Source organism: Manis pentadactyla, chromosome 12, assembly GCF_030020395.1.
Source record: "Manis pentadactyla isolate mManPen7 chromosome 12, mManPen7.hap1, whole genome shotgun sequence".
Taxonomy (NCBI): Eukaryota; Metazoa; Chordata; class Mammalia; order Pholidota; family Manidae; genus Manis; species Manis pentadactyla.
The window spans coordinates 42802555-42826823 of NC_080030.1; the positions used below are offsets into that span (position 1 = coordinate 42802555).

At 42.5% G+C, this 24269-nt stretch overlaps 1 protein-coding gene across 3 annotated transcripts in view; it reads right to left on the bottom strand.

Moving 5' to 3' along the window:
- The window catches only part of MTHFD1L (methylenetetrahydrofolate dehydrogenase (NADP+ dependent) 1 like), a 163182-nt gene that overhangs the window by 12467 nt on the left and 126446 nt on the right, over positions 1-24269 (bottom strand). The window contains exon 27 of one of the 3 annotated variants that reach the window (XR_008992727.1): positions 9675-9729. The exons of 1 other annotated variant lie outside the window; for it this stretch is intronic. Coding sequence is in view for 1 of the 2 variants with exons in the window: in XM_057489106.1 (XP_057345089.1) it covers positions 9675-9734 (60 nt within the window). In the remaining variant the exon portion in view is untranslated. Of the gene's footprint in view, positions 1-9674; positions 9735-24269 lie in introns of all 3 variants that reach the window. One more of the 3 variants, XM_057489106.1, reaches the window with a different exon arrangement.

Below are 24269 nucleotides of genomic sequence, written 5' to 3' on the forward strand. Positions count from 1 at the left end.
CTTGCTACTTTTTATAGATCAGCTGTGAGACATGTATTATTTACCCTGACTTGAAAAGTGTAAATGCCATTATCTACTGAAATAACCTAGGAGTCCTATCAATTTTTACTTTAAAAATCCCATGGAAAATATTCCATAACTGTGTTAAGGATTTGCTCTGCTAATGTCAACGGGCGGGCAAAACCAAGGATAGATAGTTCTAAAACTGCTGCCGATCTGCCACTGGTTTCTCCATCACTGACATGCTTTGTTTTTACTCATCGCCATAAAGATGTATAAAGTTCACACTTGTGCAGGTATTAGAGTGTCTACATCCCAGTCTTCGTACCTGCATTGGAGAGATCTGGAGAATCTTCCCTGCCCCTCCCACTGCACCACGATGGCTGCAGCCCAGCCTGTCCACAGTCCTACAAGACCTGGGAGATAGGAGAAGCTTCCAAGTTCCCACTCAGAGGTGCAGAGGGGGCTCGAGGTGGTTGTGTGGCCTTCCCTGGGACACTCAGGAATGGGGATCACAAGTGCAAAGGCTCCAAGTGGGAATCAAAGTTGGGGGGCAGCAGTAAGTCAAGGCACTGAGAGTGATGGGGGGGGGCTCCACTGCTGGGCTACTTGCGTGGTCCTGGGTAAGTGGCTGCACTGAGCCTTTATCTGCAAATGCAGCCTGAATACAGATATATCTACACTAGAGGGTCTATTTCAAAATTAAAAAGAGATAAAGAAAGGACCCTAGTTAAATATACACAATAGATACTACTGTCAATTTTAATAGGAAGTACAACTCTAATTATCTCTATGAAGTGAAAGTTACGATAGAAACAGAAAAAGGAGACTTAACAAATCAGATCTGTGACTCTTTGTTTCTTTTCTAAGAAAAAAGTGTTCATTAGTTTTATGAAATTTTCCCCCTAATTTTTCTGGCTCTAGAAATAATTTAAAAGCTGTCCTTCCTACTGATGGCGATGGAATCTGAGGCAAACCCCACAGCAAGGACCTAAAGCATTCAAGCAGACAGGGGCTGGTCTGAGGACAAACATTATTTTAAAAGAGAAACCTTTTGAAGTGTGATGACGAACTCAAACCAGGTATGACTCTGAGCTGAGCTTCTGCCTCTAGGAGACGAAGACCACGCTCCTCCTGCAGGCCAAGGACACAGTGGGGAGCAGCCGCCCCGTCCGCTTGCTCACAGGCAGCTCCCCAGCCCGACTCCGCGGCGTATTCTCTCATCAGCCATGGCTGACGAGTGGCATGCCACGAGAATCCCCACTAGCTTTGGCAAAACAAGCCAATTTAATAATGTCTCACCGACTGGAAACTCAATATTAAGTAATCAAATTCTGGTTTCTGAGAAGCTCATCCTTTGAAAATTAACCATGATGCTCTGGCATGAGTTTCCTCCCAAGGTCTACTGACAATTAAATCATTATCCTGTCGCGGGCTAAGCAGAGAGATGATGGAGGGGAGGGGGAGGGACAGGAGGAGGGCTGCGTCGGGATGACTGGCACAGCTTTTACTTAGCAGACCTGGCCTTTCTCTCCAAGGAGCTTGTTATCAAAGATGAGCTGCCCGCCTCATCCAGCATTTCCCTTTGTTTTCCCCACCCCCACCGCCTGCAAAGCTCCTCCCCAGACAATAAGCTGCAGCAGCAGGAAAACATAATAAGGGGGAGGAAAATCATACCCATCAATTTCACACCCCTTTATGCTTCTCTTGGGACAGGGGCAAAGGAGCAGCCAGGGAGCCTACGGGGAGGGGGAGGCAGGGGTGGCCTCATCTCATGTTCAGGAGCCTGGCGGGCCAAGGTTGATGAGGAAATCGTCAGGAAAGAATTCATGGCCACCCTGGCACCCAATTTAACTATCTTAAATATTAGAGGCATATGGGGTTTTGCAACCTGCCACCCCGTCTGTGGTACTGTGTCACAGCGGGCCTAAGCAAACTAATACCTCGTGCTTATGGGGGCATTTCCATCCCTCTTCACTCTCATGAATATCACCAGAACGTGTTTCTCTCCTATTTTAACTTTCCCCAGTTCTTGGACTGAAAGAGTCCTAAGTAAACTACCTGCAAAGGCTTCCCTAGACAGAACACAGCTTCTCACTGCAGGGCAGAAGAAACGAAAGGACTCGGCCTCTGCAGCTCCTGCCTCGGCCCTGGGCACCAGCTGTGCCTCCCGCTCCTCCCTTCCTCACCTGTCTCCCCCGATGCTTCAAGGACACAGCACTGCCCACACCTGCTTCCTCTGCATTAGAGCAGTGGAAGAAAAAAGAAAACTGCACCAAATATTTTTCAGTCATTCACAAATCATGTATCTCTCTCTTTCTGTTTCTCACAGACAGAATATATTAAAAATTAGGAGAAACGGTGAGAACAAGACAACAGATTCTCTACTTTAAAATTTGCTTTTAATCAGAGAAGTCATGTATATAGCTTAAAAGGTCACAACGTTCCTCAAGGCAAACTCTAAAAAAATCACAGTTCCCTGCCTGCGCCGCACCCAACAGCATTCCCCTTTAGAGACAACCAAGGCAGCCTTTGATCTCACTGCTCCTTGACTTTGCAGCTTCAGATATGATCTGTTGCTTTCTAGCCCAGAAGAGGATGTAGCTCTTTTACATCCTACTACCCATGGCTACCTCCTTCCCCAAATACAGAACTATCATTGCTTTTGGTTAGATCAGGATTTATTAGGACCATGTAAATACTATTCACATGAGACCATCACACATATGCCCGCACAATAACTCCTGTTTCTCCTAGAGTTACTGTCTTGTATCTTTATTGTACCCACCATTCATGTGCCAAGACACCCTGACAGAAACCGAGTCGTTCTTTTCTACATCCAAGCATGACGTCAGTTTCCTACAAACAGCTGTTTGGTGGGACCTCCCTTTGCCATGATCCTGGGGATTCCCTTCCAGTCTTCTCTATTGTCTCAGTTTCTATTTGCTGAATCTGTATTGTGGACATAACTTAGGGTGACTCCCCAAAACTTCCTCTCCTTGAGTGTCGGTAAGACCCATGACTTGTTTCTAACAGAGAGAATATGGCAAAGGCAATAAGATGTCACTCCTGTATTTAGGTTACATTATATGGCAGAAGTGATGGGATGCCCCTTCCTTTGCGGATTCAAGAGAGAAACTTTTGCCCTGCCGGCTTTCAATAAGCTACCCACATTATGAGAGGGACTAAGAAGGAGGCTACATGGCAAAAGCTGCATGTGGCCTCAGAGTTGAGTGTGCTCTCTAGTTGGCAGCCAGAGACCCCAAGCTGGGCCCTCAGTCCTACAAACTGCAAGGAACTGAAATCTGTCACCAGCCCTGTGAGGTTGGAAGAGGATCCCTAGCCTCAGAGGAGCCCACAGCCCCAGCTGAGGCCACTGCGGTAGCCTGAGGCAGAAAAGTTAGCTGAGCTGTGCTTGACTCCTGCTCCGTGCACTCTGTGGATAACAAATGCAGTGTTGTGAGTGGTTCAATTTGTAGTAATTTGTTACACAGCATAGAAAATAGAAAATTAATACACCTATCTTCCTCTTTAAGCTTTTTTCTTTTGTTTTTCTATGTGTTGCAACTTTATTTTAAAAACTGCATTATTTAGCATCTTGGAATACAATTAGCTGCACATGCTCAGGTGTAAAGTTTATTGTATGCTCTTACAAAACGAGCTATTATGCACATTCATGCACAGATCTTTGTATGGACATAAATTTCCTTTCTCTTAAATAAATACTTAGGGAAGGAATGGCTTGGTCATATGGTAGGTGAATGTTTAACTTTTCAAGAAATTACCAACTTCTTTTCTAAAGGGGTTGCACTATTTTATATTTCTACCCAGTAATGTATGAGAATTCCACTTCTGCAACCTTGCCAACACTTGCTATAGTTGGTCTTTTTAATCTTAGATATTCTTGTAGGTATGTATTGGTACATCTTTGTGGTTTTAGTTTGCATTTCCCTAATATTTTCATGTGTTTATTACCCATCTTTTTTCCTGGAGTGTCCATCCAAATCTTTTACTCATTTTTAAAAAGAGATGTTTTCTCATTATTGGGTTTTGAGAATTCTTTTCTATACTCTGGATATAGGTCTTTAATCAGATAGATGATTTATAAATGCTTTCTTCCTCTCTGGCTTATTTAGTTCCAAACATCTGTTGTTTCTTCCAGATGTCTTTCAGCATTGATTTCTAATTTAATTCCATTGTGGTGAAAGAACCTATTCTGTGTGATTTAAATCCTTCTAACATTTGTTGAGAGTTAATTTGTGGCCCAGAATATGATCTATCTTGGCAAACATTCTGTGTACATTTGAAAAGAATGTGTATTCTGCTGTTGTTAGGTGGAGTGTTCTGCTACGGCCAGTTGGGCCACGTTGGACTGTTGTACTGTAAGTGTTCCATTACTGTCCTACAGTAAGTCTTGTCTGGCCTAATGAACATTCTGTTTACTTGTTAGAGCAGTTTAAAAACCTCTCACTGTATGTGTGGCTTTGTCTATTTTTTCCCTGCAGTTTTGCTTTATGTATGTTGGAGCCGTGTTATTAGGTACATGAACACTTAGGATTATTGTGTCCTGTTGATGAAATGGCCCCTTTACAATTATGAAACCACCCTCTTTATTCTTGGCAATGTTCTGTGCTCTAGTTCCATCTTGATATCACTCCAGTTTTCTTTTGTTTAGCATTAGTATTTTTCCAGCCTTTTTCCTGTAACTTATCTATGTCTTCATATTTAAAGTGGGTTTCTTGTTGGCAGCATATAGTTGGGTCTTGCATTTTTAACCTTATGATTATTTCTTTTTTTTAATTAAGGCATTATATATATATATATCATATATGATAATTTCTTTTAATTAAGGTATAAATTTAACACATTTATATTTAATGTGTTTAATGATACAGTTGGGTTTAAATCTACTAGCCTGCTATTTTTCTTGGTCCTATTTTTTGCTCCTTGTCTTCTGCCTTCTTTGGATTGAGTATTTTTAATGATTTCATTTCATTTCTTTGTTGGTTTATTAACTATACCTCTTTGCTGCATTATTTCAGTGGTTTCCTTAGTATTTATGATGCACACATTTAACTTTTCACAATCTACCTTCAAGTGACATTATATTACTTCATATAGAGTATAAGAAACTAACAAAAGTATATTTACATCTCTTTCCTCCTGGACTTTGTCCTATTGTTGTCATATACTTTGCTTCTATATATTTTATAAACCCCATGCTACATTTCTATAATTTATACAGTCATTTATCTTTCAAAGAGAGTTCAATAATAAGGATGAAAGTCTTTATATTAACCCATGTGGTTACTATTTCTGGTGTTCTTCATTCCTTTCAGTAAATCCAGGTTTCTGTCTGTAATTTTCATTCTGCCTGAAGGACTATGTTTAACATTTCTTGTAGTTTAGGTTGACCAGTTATGAATTCTTTCAGCTTTTGCTCTAACTTAGTCTTTATTTTGCCTTACTTTTTGAAAGACATTTTTACTGGGTAGAGAATTCTAGGTTGACATTTTCTTTCAGTATTTTAAAGATGTTGTCCACTGTTTTCCAGTCTGCATTGTTTCTGACAGGAACTTAGCTATCAACTTATCTTTGTTCCTCTACATAATGTGTCTTTTATCTTCTGCTTATGTTTAGGATATTCCCTCTATCATTGGTTTTAAGCAATTTTTTGAACTGAATTTTTTATTGAGATATGATTGACATGTAATATAATGCTAGTTTCAGGTGTAGAATGTAATGGTTCGATATTTGTATATATTGAAAAGTGATCCCCACACTAGTTAACATCATTGTACATAGTTACAAAAAAAATTTTTCCCTGGAAGTTTGTACCTTTTGACCCCCTGCACTGATAAAAGAGATATGATTAAGATGTGCCTTGGTATAATTTTTCTTCATGTTTCTTGCACTTGGTGTTCACTGAGCTTTGAGTTTCTGTCAAATTAGGAAAAACTTCGGCCATTATTTCTTAATTTTAATCCTATCATTTCTCTTCTGTGAGACTCTAATTATTTGTATTTTCACCACTTGAAATGTCCCAAACTCACTGATGTTATCCTCATTTTTCTTTCAGACTTCTTCTGTTCCATTTTAGATTCTATTGTTATGTCTCCAGGTTAACTAACTCTTTTCTTCTGCAACATCTAAGCTGCCATTAATCAGAGCATTTCTCAGACATTACAGTTTTCAGCTCTAGAAGTTCAATTTGTCTTTTCTATGTCTGTCTTTTTATCTAGCATGTTAAACCTTTCCTTCAGTTTCTTGAACATATGGACTACTGTTATAAGAATTGTTTTGATGTTTCTGTCTATGAATACTACCATCTGTGTCATTTGGGTTAATTTTGATAGGCTTTTATCATTATAGGTTGTATTTTCCTACTTGCTTGAATGCTTGTTAATTTTTGGTGGGATGTTAGACATTTGACCTTTTTGGGTACTGGACATTTTTGTATTTTTCTCTTTTCTACTAGGACATCATTTGGTTACTTGGAAACAATTTGATCTCTTTGGGTTTTGCTTTTAAAAACATAGTGAATGTGGGACCATAACTGTGTTTAGTCTAGGATTAATTTTCCCCTTACTACTAAGGGAAGACCCTTCTTAGTGTTCTAAAAAGTATCCCTTAATTAGGAGATTAAAGTACAGGAAGCAGGCACCTCTTCCTGGCTCTCCGTGGGAGCCATGCATTGCTCCCTCTAACTCTCTTGGGTGGTCCTTTCCCTGGCTTTAGGTAGTTTCTTTATGCGCATGCACTGACCAGTACTCACTTGAATCCTCAAGGAGGGTCCTCTGCAGACCTTTAGGGCTCTGTCTCTTGCAGCCCTTTTCCTCTCTGCCCTGCAAACTCTAGCTGCCTTGGTTTCCCCAGACCACCTGCTCCACATCTTCAGCCCAGGAAGATAGTTGAATTCGTCTATTGGGCCTCCCTCGGCCTACACAGCAGCCTAGAACCTTTTCTTCCAGGCAGTAGCTAGGGCAACTGCAGGGCTCACCTGGTTGGTTTTGTAGCAAAGGGATCAATATCCTTTGCTGCCTGATGTCTGATGTTTTATCACATACTTTGTCCAGGTTTAGTGTTTCAAATGGCAGGAGGGTAAACCTGATCTCTCTGACTCTACCTTCACTAGAATGCAATTTACTTGTAAGAATGTTATTTATCACTGGGTGAGATATTATTGACTTATAAATGTGAGTATGAAATTTATAGGCTGGTGGAGGTTTTAAGGGTTATTATTATGATACCCACTCTACCTAATTAAAGAGTAGGGCTACTGGAAACATTTTATTATTACATCTAAAAACAGATTTTTATTTTAAGATACTTAGTCCAAGAATAAAGTTATATTAATAAATAACATCCCATGGCACAATACAATAAGGAGAAAATCTGAATCACTTTCTTAAACTTAGAGCCAAATTTCCACCCATTTATTAACATGTAAAATAAATACAGGAATTTCTTTTTCTTTTTTGTATAAAAAGGCTTGCAATCTTTGAAAGGGAACTTGATAGGGAAATTCTATACTTATAATGCATATTAATATCATACAATTAATAAACTGTAGAAATAAATAGGACAAGGCAATACACATTTATGTTCAAGTTTATAAATTGAAAAACCATAATAAAAAAGAGATTTTCTTAGTTACTGTCTGGTTATCTGCTTTTCTCAATTAAAACAAACCAGTTTTCTCTGAACTTTTCTTTTAAGGCAAATCTGTCTTTCATTGCTTCGCTGTTGCTACGGGCAGCAAGAACCACTTGAAGTTCAGTGTGCCTCCGTCAGCTGCCCTCTCAGTGACCTCGGTGATGGCCCGCTCTCAAATACATATGTGGGTTAGGCATCTGACAAGTGTCGGAGTAATTCTCTAGCATGTTCAAGGAGAGAGATCCCATCAGCCCATTAGCTATTTTCCCACAGAAACCTAGCCAATAAAACTGGAATTTTTTCTATACCTATATGTAAATAACACAAAATATCAGCGTAGATGTGCTTCAGGAGCCAACTGTTCTATCAGCATTACTTGTCTTCCAGCTTAGAATGGGGTCCCATTTTCACTAAAACCTCACTTTTCCTTCCTTTCTTGTCCTTCTATCCCCACCTCCCAAACTATTACAATGTTATTTTATGTAAGCCAAAAGTAAACTCTGGTACTTGGTTGAAAATTTAATTTCAAGCATATATATCTACTAGATGATGTAAAACTACAAACAACATTTATTTCATACGCTGGTACATTTTACAGCTGAGGCAGTGCCCAGAGCAGGCCTCCAAACTTCCTACATCAACAGGGCTGGCTGGGGGCTTCCAGACTAGCTGCCTCCCCTCCCGCAGTCACTGGGGACTTCCATGGGGGAAGGGACCAGGGCTGTGTGCCTCGGGGAAGGGCATCCTCAGCCCTTTTTATTTCATTCCCACCCGTACTTGGGGACACTGGGAAAATAAAACCAGTTCCCAATGGGAAGAAGTTAGTGTGACCTGACACAGTTTTGTATGTTTATTATCCAAACATAAAACTGCATGGACCTCTTTTCTTCTAAATCACAGGTTGGAAAATTATGGCACACATGCCAAATCTGGCCAGCCACCCATTTCTGTATGTAGTTTTATTGGAATATAGCAACACCCATGTGTTTGTATGTCATCTATGGCTACTTTACTGCTATAATAGCAGAGCTGAGTAGATAGGACAGAGACTGTACGGTCTGCAAAGCCTAAACTATGTACCATCTGGCCCTTTATGGAAAAGATTTCTTGACTTCTGTTCTAAAAGACAATATTAACAGACAAAAGGGTTTAACAGAAACAAAGAGAGATGAAGAACTCAAGAAGAATGTGGTGGGTATTCTACAACTTGCCCTGAAGACACCAAAAACATTTTATAACTAGTGACTGCAGGTGTCAACGGGAACAGAGAGGCTGGTGATGGTGTATGAATACAGACTACTGGCTCAACATTTTCAGAAGTGAAAGGTCAAGGGAATTAACCCAGTATATTTCAGGGGACTGTTAGGGAGAGTCATTCTCAAGTTAAAGGATATCTGAATATAAGTGGCAGTATGTTAATTTATAGTACTTTTTACCTAAGAGTCTACTCAGAGATTCTAATTCATAAAAACATAATCTGTAAATTCTAGATAAAAGTTGTACTTGGCCACCTGAGGTCTTGGAGATGTGCCATCATCTAGCACTAAAGCATGTAACCTGTTGCACTTGGGCCAGAGGTGGTAAGCCTATCTGTCCACTAAGTCAACACACACAATCAGGTCCTTTTGTCATTTAAGAGGTGCACTTAGGCAACTATGTTTAGTAGTGTTCTCCTGCGTACTGCAATAGGAAACAAAGGTTCTGTGGCTTGTGGTGTGTCAACGGGCCTCGCTGAGGGATCTTTGATCTGAGGACACTGAAATGCAGCCAGAGTGACCTAGCCTTGCTAATGTCCTTTCAGATCTGCCTCTTTGTCATGTGGCATGGTATGTTAAGTGGCCTCAAGGGCCCTGATTGGCTCTGAGACCAGAGGGCCATCAGGGGAACTTTAATGGGGAAATGAGCCTTGGAGAGGCAGTTACAGAGAACAAGGGGGACGTCATGTGGACTGAGGACATGTGGACGCCTGCTGGCTGGGAGGAGGCTGCCACAGCGAGGCAGCAAAGGGTTTTACTCACCTGGGAAGGGTGCTCTCCAGAAGGGAAAACCAAAGGCACCACTCCAGGGGCAGGACTGCACTGGGAAAACAGTATAATGGGGAATTTGGTCAAGGGTGAGGAGTAGCAGAGGGAAAAAGTGCAGAGTAAGCTAGCGTCTACTGTGTGGACTTCACAGTCTGCGTGTGCTATGCAAGAGCCGGCACCCACACGCCCTCTGGCCTATCAAGCCAGCAGGGCAGGAACTTGCTTTTTTTCGTCACACGTGCCCTTCCTGCCTCTGCAAGCTGGCGGCTCAGGGGGCCCTCGTGAAGAAACCAAACGTGCCTAATTATAAACTGTGTGATCTCCACGGACCTGGGTTTGGGCTTTATGATGGCAGTAACCTTGGAATGAGGCCACAGCTGGAAAACCAGTGAGTAGAAGTGGCTAAACTTAAAATATGCAATCATCCTTTGCTGTGCCCCATCCCCCTCACCACGGGACCGCCCTCTCCAGTCTCCCAGTCTGAATTCCTCATCTTTCACCGAGACGGGTCTCGAATTATGACTGACGTAAGGACTGCAATCAAATGATGCCGTAGTTTTAGGCCTTTCCAAAATTTAATGAAAGCAGGCACACTGGCACAAGTCCACAGGAAAGGAATCAAAGCTGGACACCATGATCAATGCTTCAAAGGAACTGAGCTGAGTTCAAAAGAAATAAGGCTGTGGACAAGCACTGATTCTATTCATAAGGATACTGAGGGCCCCTCCGCCAGTGTATCACTGTTGACAAAGCAAAGGCTGGGAAAATGGTAATGTTCTGACCTACTTTAAGAAAGTTCGTAGATTTTTAGCTTTTATATTCTGTCAGGTTTAACTGTCTTAGATTGTAAATTATTTTTAGGTAAAAAATTGATGTCAAGTCCTATCAAGCTTAAAAAATTTCTAACTCTTGAAAAGAGAAAACCTGGGCTGTATACTGAGAATACGGAGAGGATCTCCTGGGATTAGTGGAAAGAAACTTTAAAAGCCTGAAAAAGTACTGAAAAAGAATGAAGGCTAGAGAGTGGGCTGGGACGCATGTGGATGTTGTAACTGAATCCTCAGTTCAAGAAGAACCTGACTTGCCACAGCTACTTGGAGCCATGAGGAAATGCCTCAGCATTTGAAAGATCTGGTAGCATTATTAGGCATGTCCAAGAACAAAAAGTGAAAAATGATACTGGAAAATCCTTAGGTGTCTCCATCTCCATTACTGATAAGATCTCGGCTCAAGTTCCTTGTCATGGGTCACTGGGTAAAAGGCATCAGTGCCCTACAAAATCACAATGTGGCTTTTCTGCTTCCGCGCAGTCAGGCAGGCACGCCTCTGTCGCTACGGATAGGAGGACCGGCATAAACTTTCCTTTGTCATCTCTTGATTTAATCAAAACACAGTGCTGTTATCAGATATGGATTCTCACTGTAATTTTGGCCTCTTTACCCAGAAGTCTCCTCTGTTGCCAATGGACTGAATCAGAATTATGTTACTGGTTTAGCATTGCTCATCTCTTTTAGGCAGCCATGCCTGAGAATAATCTTGTTAGTCAAATGCTACTTTCAAGTCCTCTTGGACCTCCCTTAGAGCCTCGCTAAAAGTTGCAAACAGTCAATCAAGAGTTGATTTACATGCACCAGATCCCATGCAATACACCGGAAACAGGAGAGCTCATTTGGCTGGTGTGTGCACAGCAACAGCAGAAAGAAAAGGAGTTAATGGTGATGCCAAGATGGCCAGCTGCCATGTTCCAGTTCCTGGAGAAGAGCCGACCGCATGGTGAGCCTGGGTCACTGGAGATTCTCTCCAGAAGTACATGGAGATACATATTTACTACCTGTACTAAAGTATTATGTAATCTTATTTCCAGTATTATCAGGTAATCAGCTGGCATCTATGACTTATGAACCTAACAAAAATTGCAACTAAAAGAATAATTAAATGGTATTTGATATGTTTAAGCAAACTAATATAACCAAATTGATATGTGTTTAATACTTACTCATATGGAATACAAATACAACTGTTTTAATGGCAAATATGAAAGGAATAAGATGAGGAACTGTAGGACTTCCGTGGGAGTAAGATGAGAAACCTCAGGTCTGAGAGGCCCTAGGCTGTGGAGTTGGGGGTACTCAGCCACCACAGAGAGGATGCATTCTGGCTGTTGACTCTTTGAAGGGCCAGCAACAGACTAAGGACCAACCCATTTTCCCTAATGCTACCTAGTCTTTATAAGCATGGTGACTCTTTCTGAGGTAGCAATTAATTCCCATGGGGCAGAATCCATTCAACATGCGAATGCACAGTGGGAAGGACTAGTATAAACTGAGTTATGCTTTTCAAGGATTTTGTTATTTCATATATGCTAACAACTACCTATGTTAAACAAACAGTACATAGTTTTTGCCTGTGGGAGACACCGATTTATTCACTCTACACACCAGACACAGTCCGAGCAGCAGCCGTGGGCTCTTGCCTGCTCAGCACTCTGGCCCTGGTCTTCTAGAACCGCCGAAGCCACTCTGTATGTTTCAGGTGGGGCTGCCTCTGCCTCGCCCTCCGGATGGGATGTGACAGCCACCCCTGATTGGCCTCAGCAGATGGGGTCAGGTCTGGGACAGGAAGCAAACAGGGTCTGTCAGGGGATTCCTGAAAACTGGTAAGCCGGGGTGGGAGAGAAGTTTGAAGAAGGCCACTGGGTAATGTGGAGGGTATCCCTCGGAGGTAACAGGACTGAGAAACAGAACAACTCAGAATCCTGAGCTCAGCTCCGGCTCAAGCCAGACAATCTCGCAACATTTTTATCTCGGTCACATCATTCCCTCTTCTTGTATAAGTCTGAGGTGAATTTCTCTGACTTGTAACCAAAGGGGAGTTTGGACAAACACAGTGAGTGTCAGGTCTGCTGGTAGGAATGACTCTGCCGCAGCCCCCTGCCCGGGGCCCAGGGCCCTCAGCCTGAGGGAGGCGGGAAAGCGGTGAGAAGCCACCAGGAAGGTGAGGCCAAGGCCGCCAGAGTGGCCATCAGGCCCTCCCTGGGGCTCGGCAGGCTGAGCTCCTCCGCTCGCCTGAGGACGTCCTTTTGCTGCCGTCCTCAGCGGTGAGCCTGGAGTGGTGTTTCACATGCTCCCATACTAACTCACACTGAAGGTGCAGAACTGTGAAGACGTGCCCAGGATGTACTTTAAGAATATTAACACACTTTTCGAGATCAGCAAACGTGATACCTTGAAAAGCTGTAAACTGTGGTTTGGTTTAATATTTTAAGTTTTTTCACATTTGCATATTAAACCAACCCTCACTCAATTAGAATAAAACACCGCACCCCTATTTCCAAGTTGAAAACAATTTAATGCTTCAAGGGAATTTATCAGGAATTTAAGTAATGGCATAAAGAGAAAGGATTTTAGATTTGTGACACACACAGCCAGTTTCTTTGGAAGTAAACTCTATAAGTGAAATCAGAATTTTTTGAGACAACTCCTCAAATTGATTGTATGTGCCAAATACTAATTTTATTTTCATTCTTTGATTTTTGAAGACTTTAAAACAGAATATTTTTAAGACAAACAATTTGATTATGTGTTTTGAGAAACTCTCAATCTGTGAGTTCATCCAGGAGTGGCCTGGTCCCAGTGGAAAGATTCATGACAAAAATACACTGAATATCTTCAAAATTCCAAGTAGCATGTGCAGAAAATGAATACTCCCTGAAATGGTCATAACTCCCTGCAGCAACCATTGCAGTACACTATGCTTTATTCAAATTATCACCTTCTTGGAAAAAAAATGGAACACAGTTCAAATCTTTGGTTTCAAAGGTGTATTTGCAAACACTTGACTTTGCAACTTGAGGACAGATGATGTAAAGTGACAGCTGGCATGACTTCCCCTTCCCATTCTTGACATTCAGATGTTTAATTATTCTATTCACTTAACTATCTAAATATATTTGCATAAGTTTGCAACAGTATCAGATGGAAGGCTTCATGAATTTGTCAATATTATCTTTGGCTAGCTTAATGGAAAGAAAACATGCTATGCTGAAAGCAAAAAATTCTGAACAGGGAAATAAGCAAACTGCCCTTAGAATCTGCATAAAAGACATAGTTGCTGGTAAAGTATAAAAGAAAAGAAAAATGGGCATTTAACTCGATTACTCATCTTACAAACTATTCAGCCTTTTTCCTATGCTATGCTGTACAACATCAATTAATCATGTTTGAAAGCTGAAAGAACAAAGACTTTAGATGACAAATGAGGCAGTAAATGAAGCTGAGATAGGAATAAAGATTCAAGAGGTAACTATTTTGATTCTTTTTAAATATATATTTTGAGACTATACAAATGGCTGCATTTGTTATAGAATCTACATTCTACCATTAAGTTTGACTTTGGACATACTTCACAATGTCCTCTGAGACAACCAAGAATAATGCACAACTGCCTGCTAATAGCCATACAAGAAGTAGCAAACACATTTAAATGCATCCAATATAGCCATTAAAAGGCTACAGGTGGCATCAACAGTTATTTCTTTAGGTACCAAAGATCACTCCTGAGACCAAAGCCAAATTACACGTGTTGAGCTAAATGGATGTCTTATAGAACAAGTCATATTGCTCTGTAGTACTCTCAATCTAAGTTTAAGGCTACCCAAGAATGACATTGAAAATTGAGTAAATATTACAGTTTTCAAGTCCTACTTTATTGTTCATCAGAGCTTCATGCAAATAATTAACTTGTTTTGAGTCTGACCTTTTTCCATTTCCCATATTCCAAGGGAGCCAACCGGCCTACTCTTGCCCCCAACACATTCCTAATAGACAAGCTGGGTTTATTCATCTCTTCTCTGCACCTAGAATATAAGTAACTTGAAGGCCAAGGCTCTGTCACGTTTCTCTTTTTTATTCCTACTGGATAAAAGGGTGTCTGGAAACATAAAAATGTGTTGAACAGACATAAGAGTAAAGAGGAGAGAAACGTCTTAATAATTATTACCTGTTGTTAATCAAGTTTGAACATGAATGTTGACTTACAGGTTGCTTAGAAATTCCCTCCAGGGAGCAACTCGATTTTTCAGGGATGAGGCTCTTCGTGAAATAAGCTACATTACACCAACTTACAAAGAGCCTGTTTTATAATCTAGGTGCCATTTTATTCACTTATGGACGATACATGACTTTGTCGCTTTGAGGAGGTATGGAATGATGGGAAAGCAACAGACCTGAAGCAGAAAAACGTGCAGTCAAGCCATCGTGGGGTGGGGGAAGGAGGAGCTCGGTTTTCTTGTTTACATATTGGGAGAGTTAAACTAGATCTCTAGCATGGTGGTTTGAAGAAATACAGGGCTGCGCTTTCTCTCTGTGTGACCTTGGTTTTTAATAAAACTGTTTGAGGTGCTAGTGACTCCAGAATCTTAACTTATGGCACAGATCTCTTTATCAAATCCTAGATGCAATACCCAGTTGTTCACTGAGCATTTCCACCTTTGCGTCTAACAAATGCTTCAACATGTTCAAAGCTGAATTCATTACCGTGCAGAAGAGTTAACACAGCAGGCCTGAGAAGGCCACCCTTAAATCTGCTTGCAAGGCTGGGTCTGAGAACTTGGAACTGGGGAGTGTTCTCACCATCCTCTAACTCCTAAAGGTGGCTGGCAACATGGTTTGCACCGAACACCTGCTTTCCTTCCAGGAGTCTGGAATTGGTATGTGCCAGGCAGAGGGTGTCCACGTGACCAGCCCCTAACAAAAACCCCAGGTGCTGAGTTTCTAAGGAGCTTCCCTGGTAGATATTTCACATGTGTTGTTACAATTGGATACTGGAGGAATTCAGCATGTGCCCTGTGACTCCACTGGGGGAGGCTTCATGGAAGCTTGCGTCCAGCTCCCTCTAGACTTGAGTGCATGTGCCTTTTCCCTTTGCTGATTTTGCTTTGTATCCTTCTGCTAGAATAAACTGTAGCCCTGAGGATGACTATACGCTGAGACTGGGAGTCCCTCTGGTGAATCACTGAACCCCAATGCAGTTGTCATCCTCCTCAAGTTGGTTTTTCCTCCTTTATTACCTAAGTAAATGACAACCAGACACACCAGGGTGATTTCTCCTCTCTCCCCTCCGCCTTCCAGACTGCTGCCTGAATGATCTTTCTAGAATGTAAACGCAGTTATGATATTGCTCCGCTTAATATCCCCAGGCCCTACAGAATAAAACTGACTCCTAAGCTCGTCCCTCAAGGCCCTGCATGCCCTGGGCCCTGCCTTCCTGCCCACTCATTCTTACTCTTCTGTTGCCTATGCATACAATATCCATAGCAAAGGATTTTGATGATATTCTCTCATGCCGTGATGCTTGTATTTGCTGCTTTCCTGTCCCACATTACCTGGCTAACCTGCTCTCATTTATTAGCATTGGGGTTAAGCAATCCCTTGTCCAGCCTGACCTCCCCAGCCCCATGAGCCCTCTGTGCCACCTGCCCCCACAGGCACCTCAGCACCCCTGTCTCACAGGGAACAAAGCTATTGGCTCTTGCAGGTGGCTGTATTTAACTGGTCTTCCTCACCAGCCTAGGAACTCCTCTAGGACAAGGTCCAGGCCCTTGCTGTTGTCTGGTTGCTGTTTTATTCTCATTACCTAGTACACAGCACTCTTCAATAAATACTGAATAAGTGAATCAGAAACAAGGCATTTGTGTGGCTGCACAGGGATATATTCATGAAGCTGGAATGACCTAGTGAATCGTCACTACATGCCTGAGTATCTGAAAGGAAGAGAGGATCGGTCATTTACAATGAGAGACCTTTCCCACCGGGACTCTTTCGGTGACAACAGTGAAATCTTACTCCCCAGTGTTTCTTTTTCTGAATCCCACGTGGCCCTGTACCTTCTGCTGTCCATATCCCACCCCTGGGCAATGCATTTAATTCTTTGCTATGTAAATATTAACTGAGTTGTTCTGACCAGGTTTTCCTGAATGGTTTCCCACAAATTCAATGCTGTTTCTCTTAGAGATGCCCGCTTGCTGACCTTGGCCTGCTTTGCTTTTCACTTAAATCCTAATATCTTTCTCCAAGTTTCTACTGTTCCCTCCCTACAGTACATGAAGAATTTGAGTCCGGAACCAAGGAAAGCCAAAATCCACTGGAAAGCACTGACTTCCTTGTAAATAAAATAGATGACTCCCGGGTGCATTACGTAACTGAGGAAGAGCCCTTCCTCACCATCTCCTGGCTGATCTATACATGCCCGCAGGACAGAGCACAGCCAGCTTCCAGACTGAGTGTTTAAATGCCTTATCAGGTACAGTTGAGAAGCAGCTCTGGGAAATGCCAAGCTCCATGTAGTTTGATTAGCAAGAATACGTAGCATTGCTAATAGTTTTCAGGAATAAAAATTACGTAACAAAATGGTAAGAGAAGAGCCTTAACACTTAGGAGATACCTGGTAGCCTTTATAGCACTTGAATCATTTAGTGGTTGTCATAAAAAAGAACAGTTTCAAATTTTACATTCTGATTTTATAAAATACCAACCAACATCCAGTTAAAACTACAGAGGCTTGGGGCTAAAAGGGACCAGAAGACATCATCCCAAGGAGGTAAAGGGACCTGCTCTGTGGCAGAGCCACGACTGAGTCCAGTTGCCCCAAGCCTTATTCAGTGTGCTCACCTCTGCACCATTCTGCCCTTCAGTGAGGTGCTGTCTCACTTTGGTAAAAACAAACAAACAAACAAACAAACAAACAAAAAGTTCCCTTAGAAGTCCCATGAAATGCATAATATTGGGAAAGTGCTATCAACTAAGTTAAAACAGCAAGACAATCCTTGTGCCACACCTGCAGATGTCCTTCCACACAACTGGTGTGGCCGGCTCACAGCCAGCCGTGCAGGTCGGGGCAAGGGTCCTTGGGAAGGAGGGCACTGGGGCTCTCAGGAAGGCAGGGGGGCACGGTGTTCACAGGATAGAACTCTCTTCTCGGGGGCGCATTACATCATATAGTAGAGCCCCAAACTATAATTTTCATAGTACAGCTCTATTTTGGGGGTTAAATGGGTTTCTGTGGGCTAATTACCATCTATCATGTTGAAAAATTTGCAAATGTATACTGGAATTAATGATTCTTGCTGGCTGTCAGCCTGTAGGTCATCCTTAAAAGCAAGCAAACAAAACACATTTCTGCAAAGCCCACTGAAAAGCTTTTTGTGAGATCAGAAATGCAGCCTCCATCACCAGGACAAAGGCCGAAAACAGATGTGACAGGCCCCTGGCCATTGGTGCTCCCATACCTCTGCTCCTCTGGGAACTCGCCGTGGCCCTGGCCCTCCCAGAGTGTCAAGCTGCACTAGATACACATCTATGTAACCTCTAAGTTCAGCTCTTACTAGATATGGAAGTGAAAACAAGAAAAGAAGAAAATTTAAACTCTCATCTGTATGCCATGGATTGTTCCTGAATGGCAATGAAGACAAGGATTTTGTGTATTACTTTCCTCCAAGGTAATACTATTCCCTGGAGTGTTTTAACTGAAGAAGGTAAGAATACATCTGATCGGTATGTATGTATGTGTGTGTGGTATGTGTTTTTTGAAAGTCTAGATCTCTGGTTTTGGAGCATCTGGGGTGTTACTGTTATTTGTATTTTGCCCCTTAACCTTCTGTATGTCTGTTCCTGAAGGTGGAGGTTTTCAGCAAAGAACTCCAGGAGGCTTACTTTACAATAAAATTTAAAAATTAGATCAATAGAATTCAGGATCATGGAAAATAGTGAATAAAAGTAAAGATTCAGTTAGAAAGTAGTTACGTGGTCCAGGCATCCTACAATTATCAGAGTTGAGCTGATTATTAATTTTTGAGCTTCTTGACAATCAAAGCCAAAAGGGGAAACCATTCAGGTCTAGAATGTGCCTTAAAAGGCATTTTCATTCCCTGGGAAAGGAAACAGAACACAAACAAAAAAAACTCCAAACACTGTTGTCACACAGGACTGGAAGAAATTCATTCAGTAGCTAGTCTCTACTGTGTGTGAGGTGCTGGGCTGGTGTTTGGGACTCATAGAGAATAGGATATATTCCCCACCCTTCCAGGACTGATCCCGTTCTCAGGAAACAGACACGTGTACAGGTGTCATATCCTGGAGCTGTAAAAGTTACAACAGGAGAAGTCCAGTACAAAAGGAGGGCACAGAAAGGTTCCTGAACCCAGAGGCTGCTGCTCTAGGAGCCTTCCAGAGGGGGCCCAGGTCAGAGCACTGTGTCCGGCTGTCGCAAAGGGTGTGTGCCCATGCCTAGGAGATCAGTCATTAGGCAGGTGGGGTTGACAAGACTTTGTGAAGCCAAGTCTGTCACCTGAAGAGATGACCAACCCATCCCGAAGTGAGAGAGAGGCCAAGAATTCTGTTTTCTCTGAGAAAACAGTTCTGGACCTGCTTCAAGCACATGAACTAATAGGTGGTAGAAACTTCAGGATCCACACCATAAAAGAGGCTGTTGTTACTCTGGCTTAGGAGATAGCTGAAGCCAAAGGCAAACCTCAACAGGTCACAGTTCAAAGTTTACCTTTGAGCAACATAGCCTTCTGCTAACCAACCAGAAAAGTTTGTTAAAAGTTTATCTTAAGTTACTACAATTTTTAAGGCTACATGGAATTAATGAATATCAAGCAATAAGGTTCTGGATGCCATCTTACATAATGGAATTAGAGTAGATCATTTGAAGCCACTCTTTCTAATTAGATGGTTACCAGAATCAAGGGTCACGTTTAGTGACTCACAGGATGTAAAAATAAGACCACATAATCAGCACAAAGATGGCATAATATTTCTGAGGAGGCAATGCTGGGGTCTGCCACTTACTAGCTCTATAATCAGGGCAAGTTACTTAACCTCTCTGTGCCTTCGTTGTTCAGATAGCTCAAATGCTGCCTGGTGCCTAGCAAGTGCTCAGTAAAATTAGCTCTGATGATAGTTCTAATTTTTATTATCACTATAAATTCCATAAACATTCCTTCATTTCTGCTTGTGTTTCTATGCATTTTTACGTTGTTGACATTATGAATCTCCTTTATTTTCCCTCTAAACAGATGAGTTATTTCTCTGAGTCATTAAACATTATGAATGTGTAATCACTGTATATATTCACAGACAATCATTCTGGTCCTGAAGCTATCTTTAGGGTCTTTAGTCCTCCTTTCAATGACCCTTTTTTGGCTTACCCATTATATTTAGGAGAAAAGAACAGATTATTTCAGGGCGAGGAGGATGTCAGCTCATGTGCTCAGTGAAGAAGATACAGAAAAAAGAAAGAAAACTACAATTGTAGAGCTGTGAAAATTTACTGAACTATTTATTGGAGGCCGAGTTTTTGTTTTCAGAGTAATAACACATAGAGAGCAGTGTCTGCATGTTGATAACAGGGGGAGGGTGGGATGTTGGGGTGGACGGTGCACTTGAGATGAACTGAAGCACTCCATCACTGTCCTCAGCTTGGGCCTGTGATCACAAAGAAGCACTAGAGAAGGATTTATGGGCATATGTGTTTTTAGTGCTGCAGAGATTCCCCATCACAGTTTCCATGTATAATTAACTCTTTTCTGTCCAAATCAAGACGAATCTGCCTGAAGTTCTAAACCATAAACTTCGTATTACTATTCTCCCTGAGACCTTCATATTACTATTCTCCCTGAGACCTTCTGTTCATTTTCCAGTGATGTGGTTGGAGCAGTCATTTATCTTTCTCTGTCTGAAGTACTTCCTATTTTAAAGAAAGGTACAAGGTTCCAACTTATGCTTCAAAGGAGAACTAAAAGCGAAAGAAAGAAGCCAAATAGATCTCCTATTAGAATCCTGTTGTTAGGGGATTGGTGTCTCTTCTCTCTTCCTGCCGAAATTTTTCTATTTCCAAAATGAGGTACCTTCCATTCTTTACGACAAACATATCAAAATTAAAATACCAACTCTTAGCTGTCAAAACAGCTTCAAGAAAAAGTCAGTTATGGATATTATAAGTAATAAAGAACCAACAGCTACCTATGCAATGACTTTTCTTTTTATCCATGTGAAAAATACTTTTAAGTAAATTGTTTTTAAATGGCATAAAGGACTACAAGTGAGTAATCTGCTAGACTGACTGTGTATAAACTAAGGATGGAATGCCAACAACATCATGGCCCTGGGAACTGGACCGACAGTCCTCAGATTGCAGAACTAACCTTTTGCAGACAAGTCCTTGTTTTAAGTTTTTGGGTCAAAGCTAAAAACTGTCCCTTAATGCAAGCAGTAGTTGGGATTTATCACTTCCTAAAGAGAAGTTTTCACATATCATTGGGATTTTATAGCTTTGATGACAAGTTAACTCTGCCATTTGGAAGTAGCCTTAACCATGCCATAAAAAAGAGAGAGCAAAGATAATGGTAAGCCAGGTCACTAGTCCTGGTGGATTTATAATAATTATAATTGAGCAGCAAATAAGTTCAAAGTGGATGGTTCCAATGGATTGGAAATATTTGTACAAGTCAAGAAAATAATGCATGGTGCCTCGAAGAGATTACTTCCTTTATTTGTAGGACAATCTCTTGATTTGTGTCAGGTAGTTTAAAACAACTTTCAAAGCTTTTGACTTGAAGCAAATAACAGCCCATTGAGAAACCAAGTTGCTGAGGTTTAATGACTGAATGGATATAGGAACAGTATTTCACCACCCTCTCTGCAGTTGATCGTGTAGTGCAGAAACAACTCATTGCCCCCGACCCGGCCTGGAGCTGCCTGTTTGACACTTCTGGCCTTCTTGGTTACCTAGTACAAGACCCACCCTGTAACAGGGCTCACACAGCCTGAGTGACAGAAACTGCTAGAAGTTTTGCTTGTCTGCATTAAAGGCTAGAAACAAAGCCTGGAGACCCTGCATGGTGGCAATGCAGGACGTGGCACTGCACACCCCTAGGGACCCCGCATTCACACAGACCGCTAGGCCTTGGTCTGATCACATCTTTCTCTTGGTTAAGAGCTTCTGATGGTTCACACCCACTGCCTTCGGGGTCAAGTTCAACCCCCACGTACAGCCTCTCAGGCTCTGTAGTCAGGCTCCAGCTCACTGCTCTATCAGGAATGTTTCAGCCCTGCTGCCCACCCCATAAACCGCTCTTCTTCAGGGCACCTCAGGGGCATTTCCGGGAGGTCCTCTGCACCACTGCCCTCTCCCACAGAGGCCAGCGTGCCTTCCTTGCTGTCGCTCTGCACCCCGGCACCTTCAGCACTTGGCACATCTTAGTTTGTCTGCCTCCCTGCAGCACTAGGCATCTTGGCGGAGATGGGGTCCTTCCTGTCTTGGTGACCTCAGTGCATATTAGACATGCAAAAACTGCAGGGACATTAGAGATTGTATAATATCCAAATGTAAAAAAACTTCCCCAGTTTTAGCCCTGACCTCTCTCTGGAACACCCAAAACTGATTCCCATCTGATGGATGACTTTACTTTCGGGAGGCAAGTCCAACAGGTACTTCAAACAACTGAGGCCAGTCAGTGACCTCTGCTGTCAGTCACCCGTACGACACCAGCTTGCTGTCTGCTCCTTCCCCCCACCCCCCACCCCGTCCTCCCAGATCCTCACCTTGAACTCCTCCCGCACATTCCAGCCCTTGCTAGTTCCAGGGCCTTCTACTGGCTCCTGGCCACACACACCTTCCTCTCCACTTCTGTTCTTGCCCCCATCCTGGACCCGTGACCTTCACTCAGGCCCGGACACGGGCCCCCGAAGGCCTCCTGGGCTCAGGCTCTCCCTCCCTCAGGAGATCGCTGCCAGGGTGGTTTGCTGCCCACAGAATCTCCAAAGCCCTATATGTCACTGAAAGCCATGGTCTCTTCAACCAACCTTCCCAGCCTACCAGGAGATCCACTGTGGTCTTTGTTCTCTTTGAAGTTTTACTGCATTTATCATTTACACTTTCTTTTGGAAGCAAACTGCACAAACTTTAATTTTTCAGCTGTCGATGCCTTGTTTACCTAAACATCCTGCTGCCCCGAGGGCACCTTTTAAGCTTTGTTATGTGTCTTGATGTTCAGTATACATGGCATGGTGAATACCCACAGACTGACTTAAATAGAAAATATCAAGATGTTTAAAATCTAAGTTATTCTTGGGCAAAAATCTCCTAAGCTGTAATATTAATGGAACACCAGAACTTCCATTTTTCACTTATTACTAATTATGCTCCCAGGGCTGCTCCTTTATATAAGGCATTGGAAGAGTGTCTGACCGGGGGTTAAAATAGCTGTTAGGAAGAGGAGGAGAAGGGTTGAAATGAGGACTGAGATACATGGACGCAAAAGGACGACATGTAGTTTCCACACATACAGCCACACTGCCAAGCAACACAATTTGGAAGCCTGTTTGATTTGTAAGTCCATAATGCTTGTCTGCATTAAAGGCTAGAAACAAAGCCTGGAGACCCTGCATGGTGGGAATGCAGGAGGTGGCACTACACACCTCTAGGGACCCCGGAAGGGGTCCTAGATGTAATGTAATGTAATGAAATTTCATCATTACATTGATGAAAATATATTTGGACCGGTTTTATAGTCTTGTTGGTCAGAAACTGGTTGGACAAGAAAGGCCAGGGCACTGACCTGGAATGGCTGGAGTAGTGAGCAGACAGGACTGGCAGGCACTTGAGCCTCTGCTATCAGTTCCTTAGAAGACTACTTTTCCAGGCTGGACTTGGAGCCTGGGATTCTAGTACTGGAGAGCTCACACTGGCACAGGGCTCCTTACAGATTCCCTTACTCTCTGAAGAGTCGGCAGGCCGCGGCCACATTTGGTCTGCCCCAGTGGTATGTTCTACACTGGCCTTCCATCTGTGGAAAGGTCAGCAGAACTGAAGTCAGGGTACCAACTCAGGGAAGGCCGAGATGAACAGGGGGTACTGGGCAAGATGCCTTGGGAAAGAATAGATAGTTGAAGGGAGGAAGCTAGCCACATTTTAGCTTGGGGGTGGACAGCACCAGTGAAGAGGTGTGCTTGTGAGAAACAGCGCCTGGAGGTGAGCAGGCGTCACAGGGCACCCCACACCCCAAAGCATGTCTAGGGAAAGGTTTGGAACTTGACTAAATCTGTCTTCAGAGGAGAGACAAAGATAATTTGGGGGTTGGATGATGGATTTTGCAAGGTGCAAGGAAGTGTGGCAAGTAATTTTCAGGTTCTAGACTTGATCCCTGGGGATGGGATGAATTTCAAACAGAGACTGATGTCCATGATGGATGCAGCAACTCATGGTCCCAGCCCTAGGGTTCCTCCTTAGCAGAATGTGGCACCTTTATGACAAATGTCCTGGGGTGCATACTTAATGCAGGCACCTCAGCAAATTCTCACATGATGTTGGCAATATGTCTATGGATTTTCATTATGGGTCCCCCAGGGCTTTATAAATAAATACTTCTGTTTGATCATTTAATCCAACATACAGTAAATCCCTAACACTTGTCACGACTGTACACTAGTCCCCTGATTTGATTAAATTTGGTATAAAATGTTTTGAATTTTCAGTAATACCCAGGAAAGACTAAGGGACAACCAATTCTCTCACAAGCAGTGTATCACA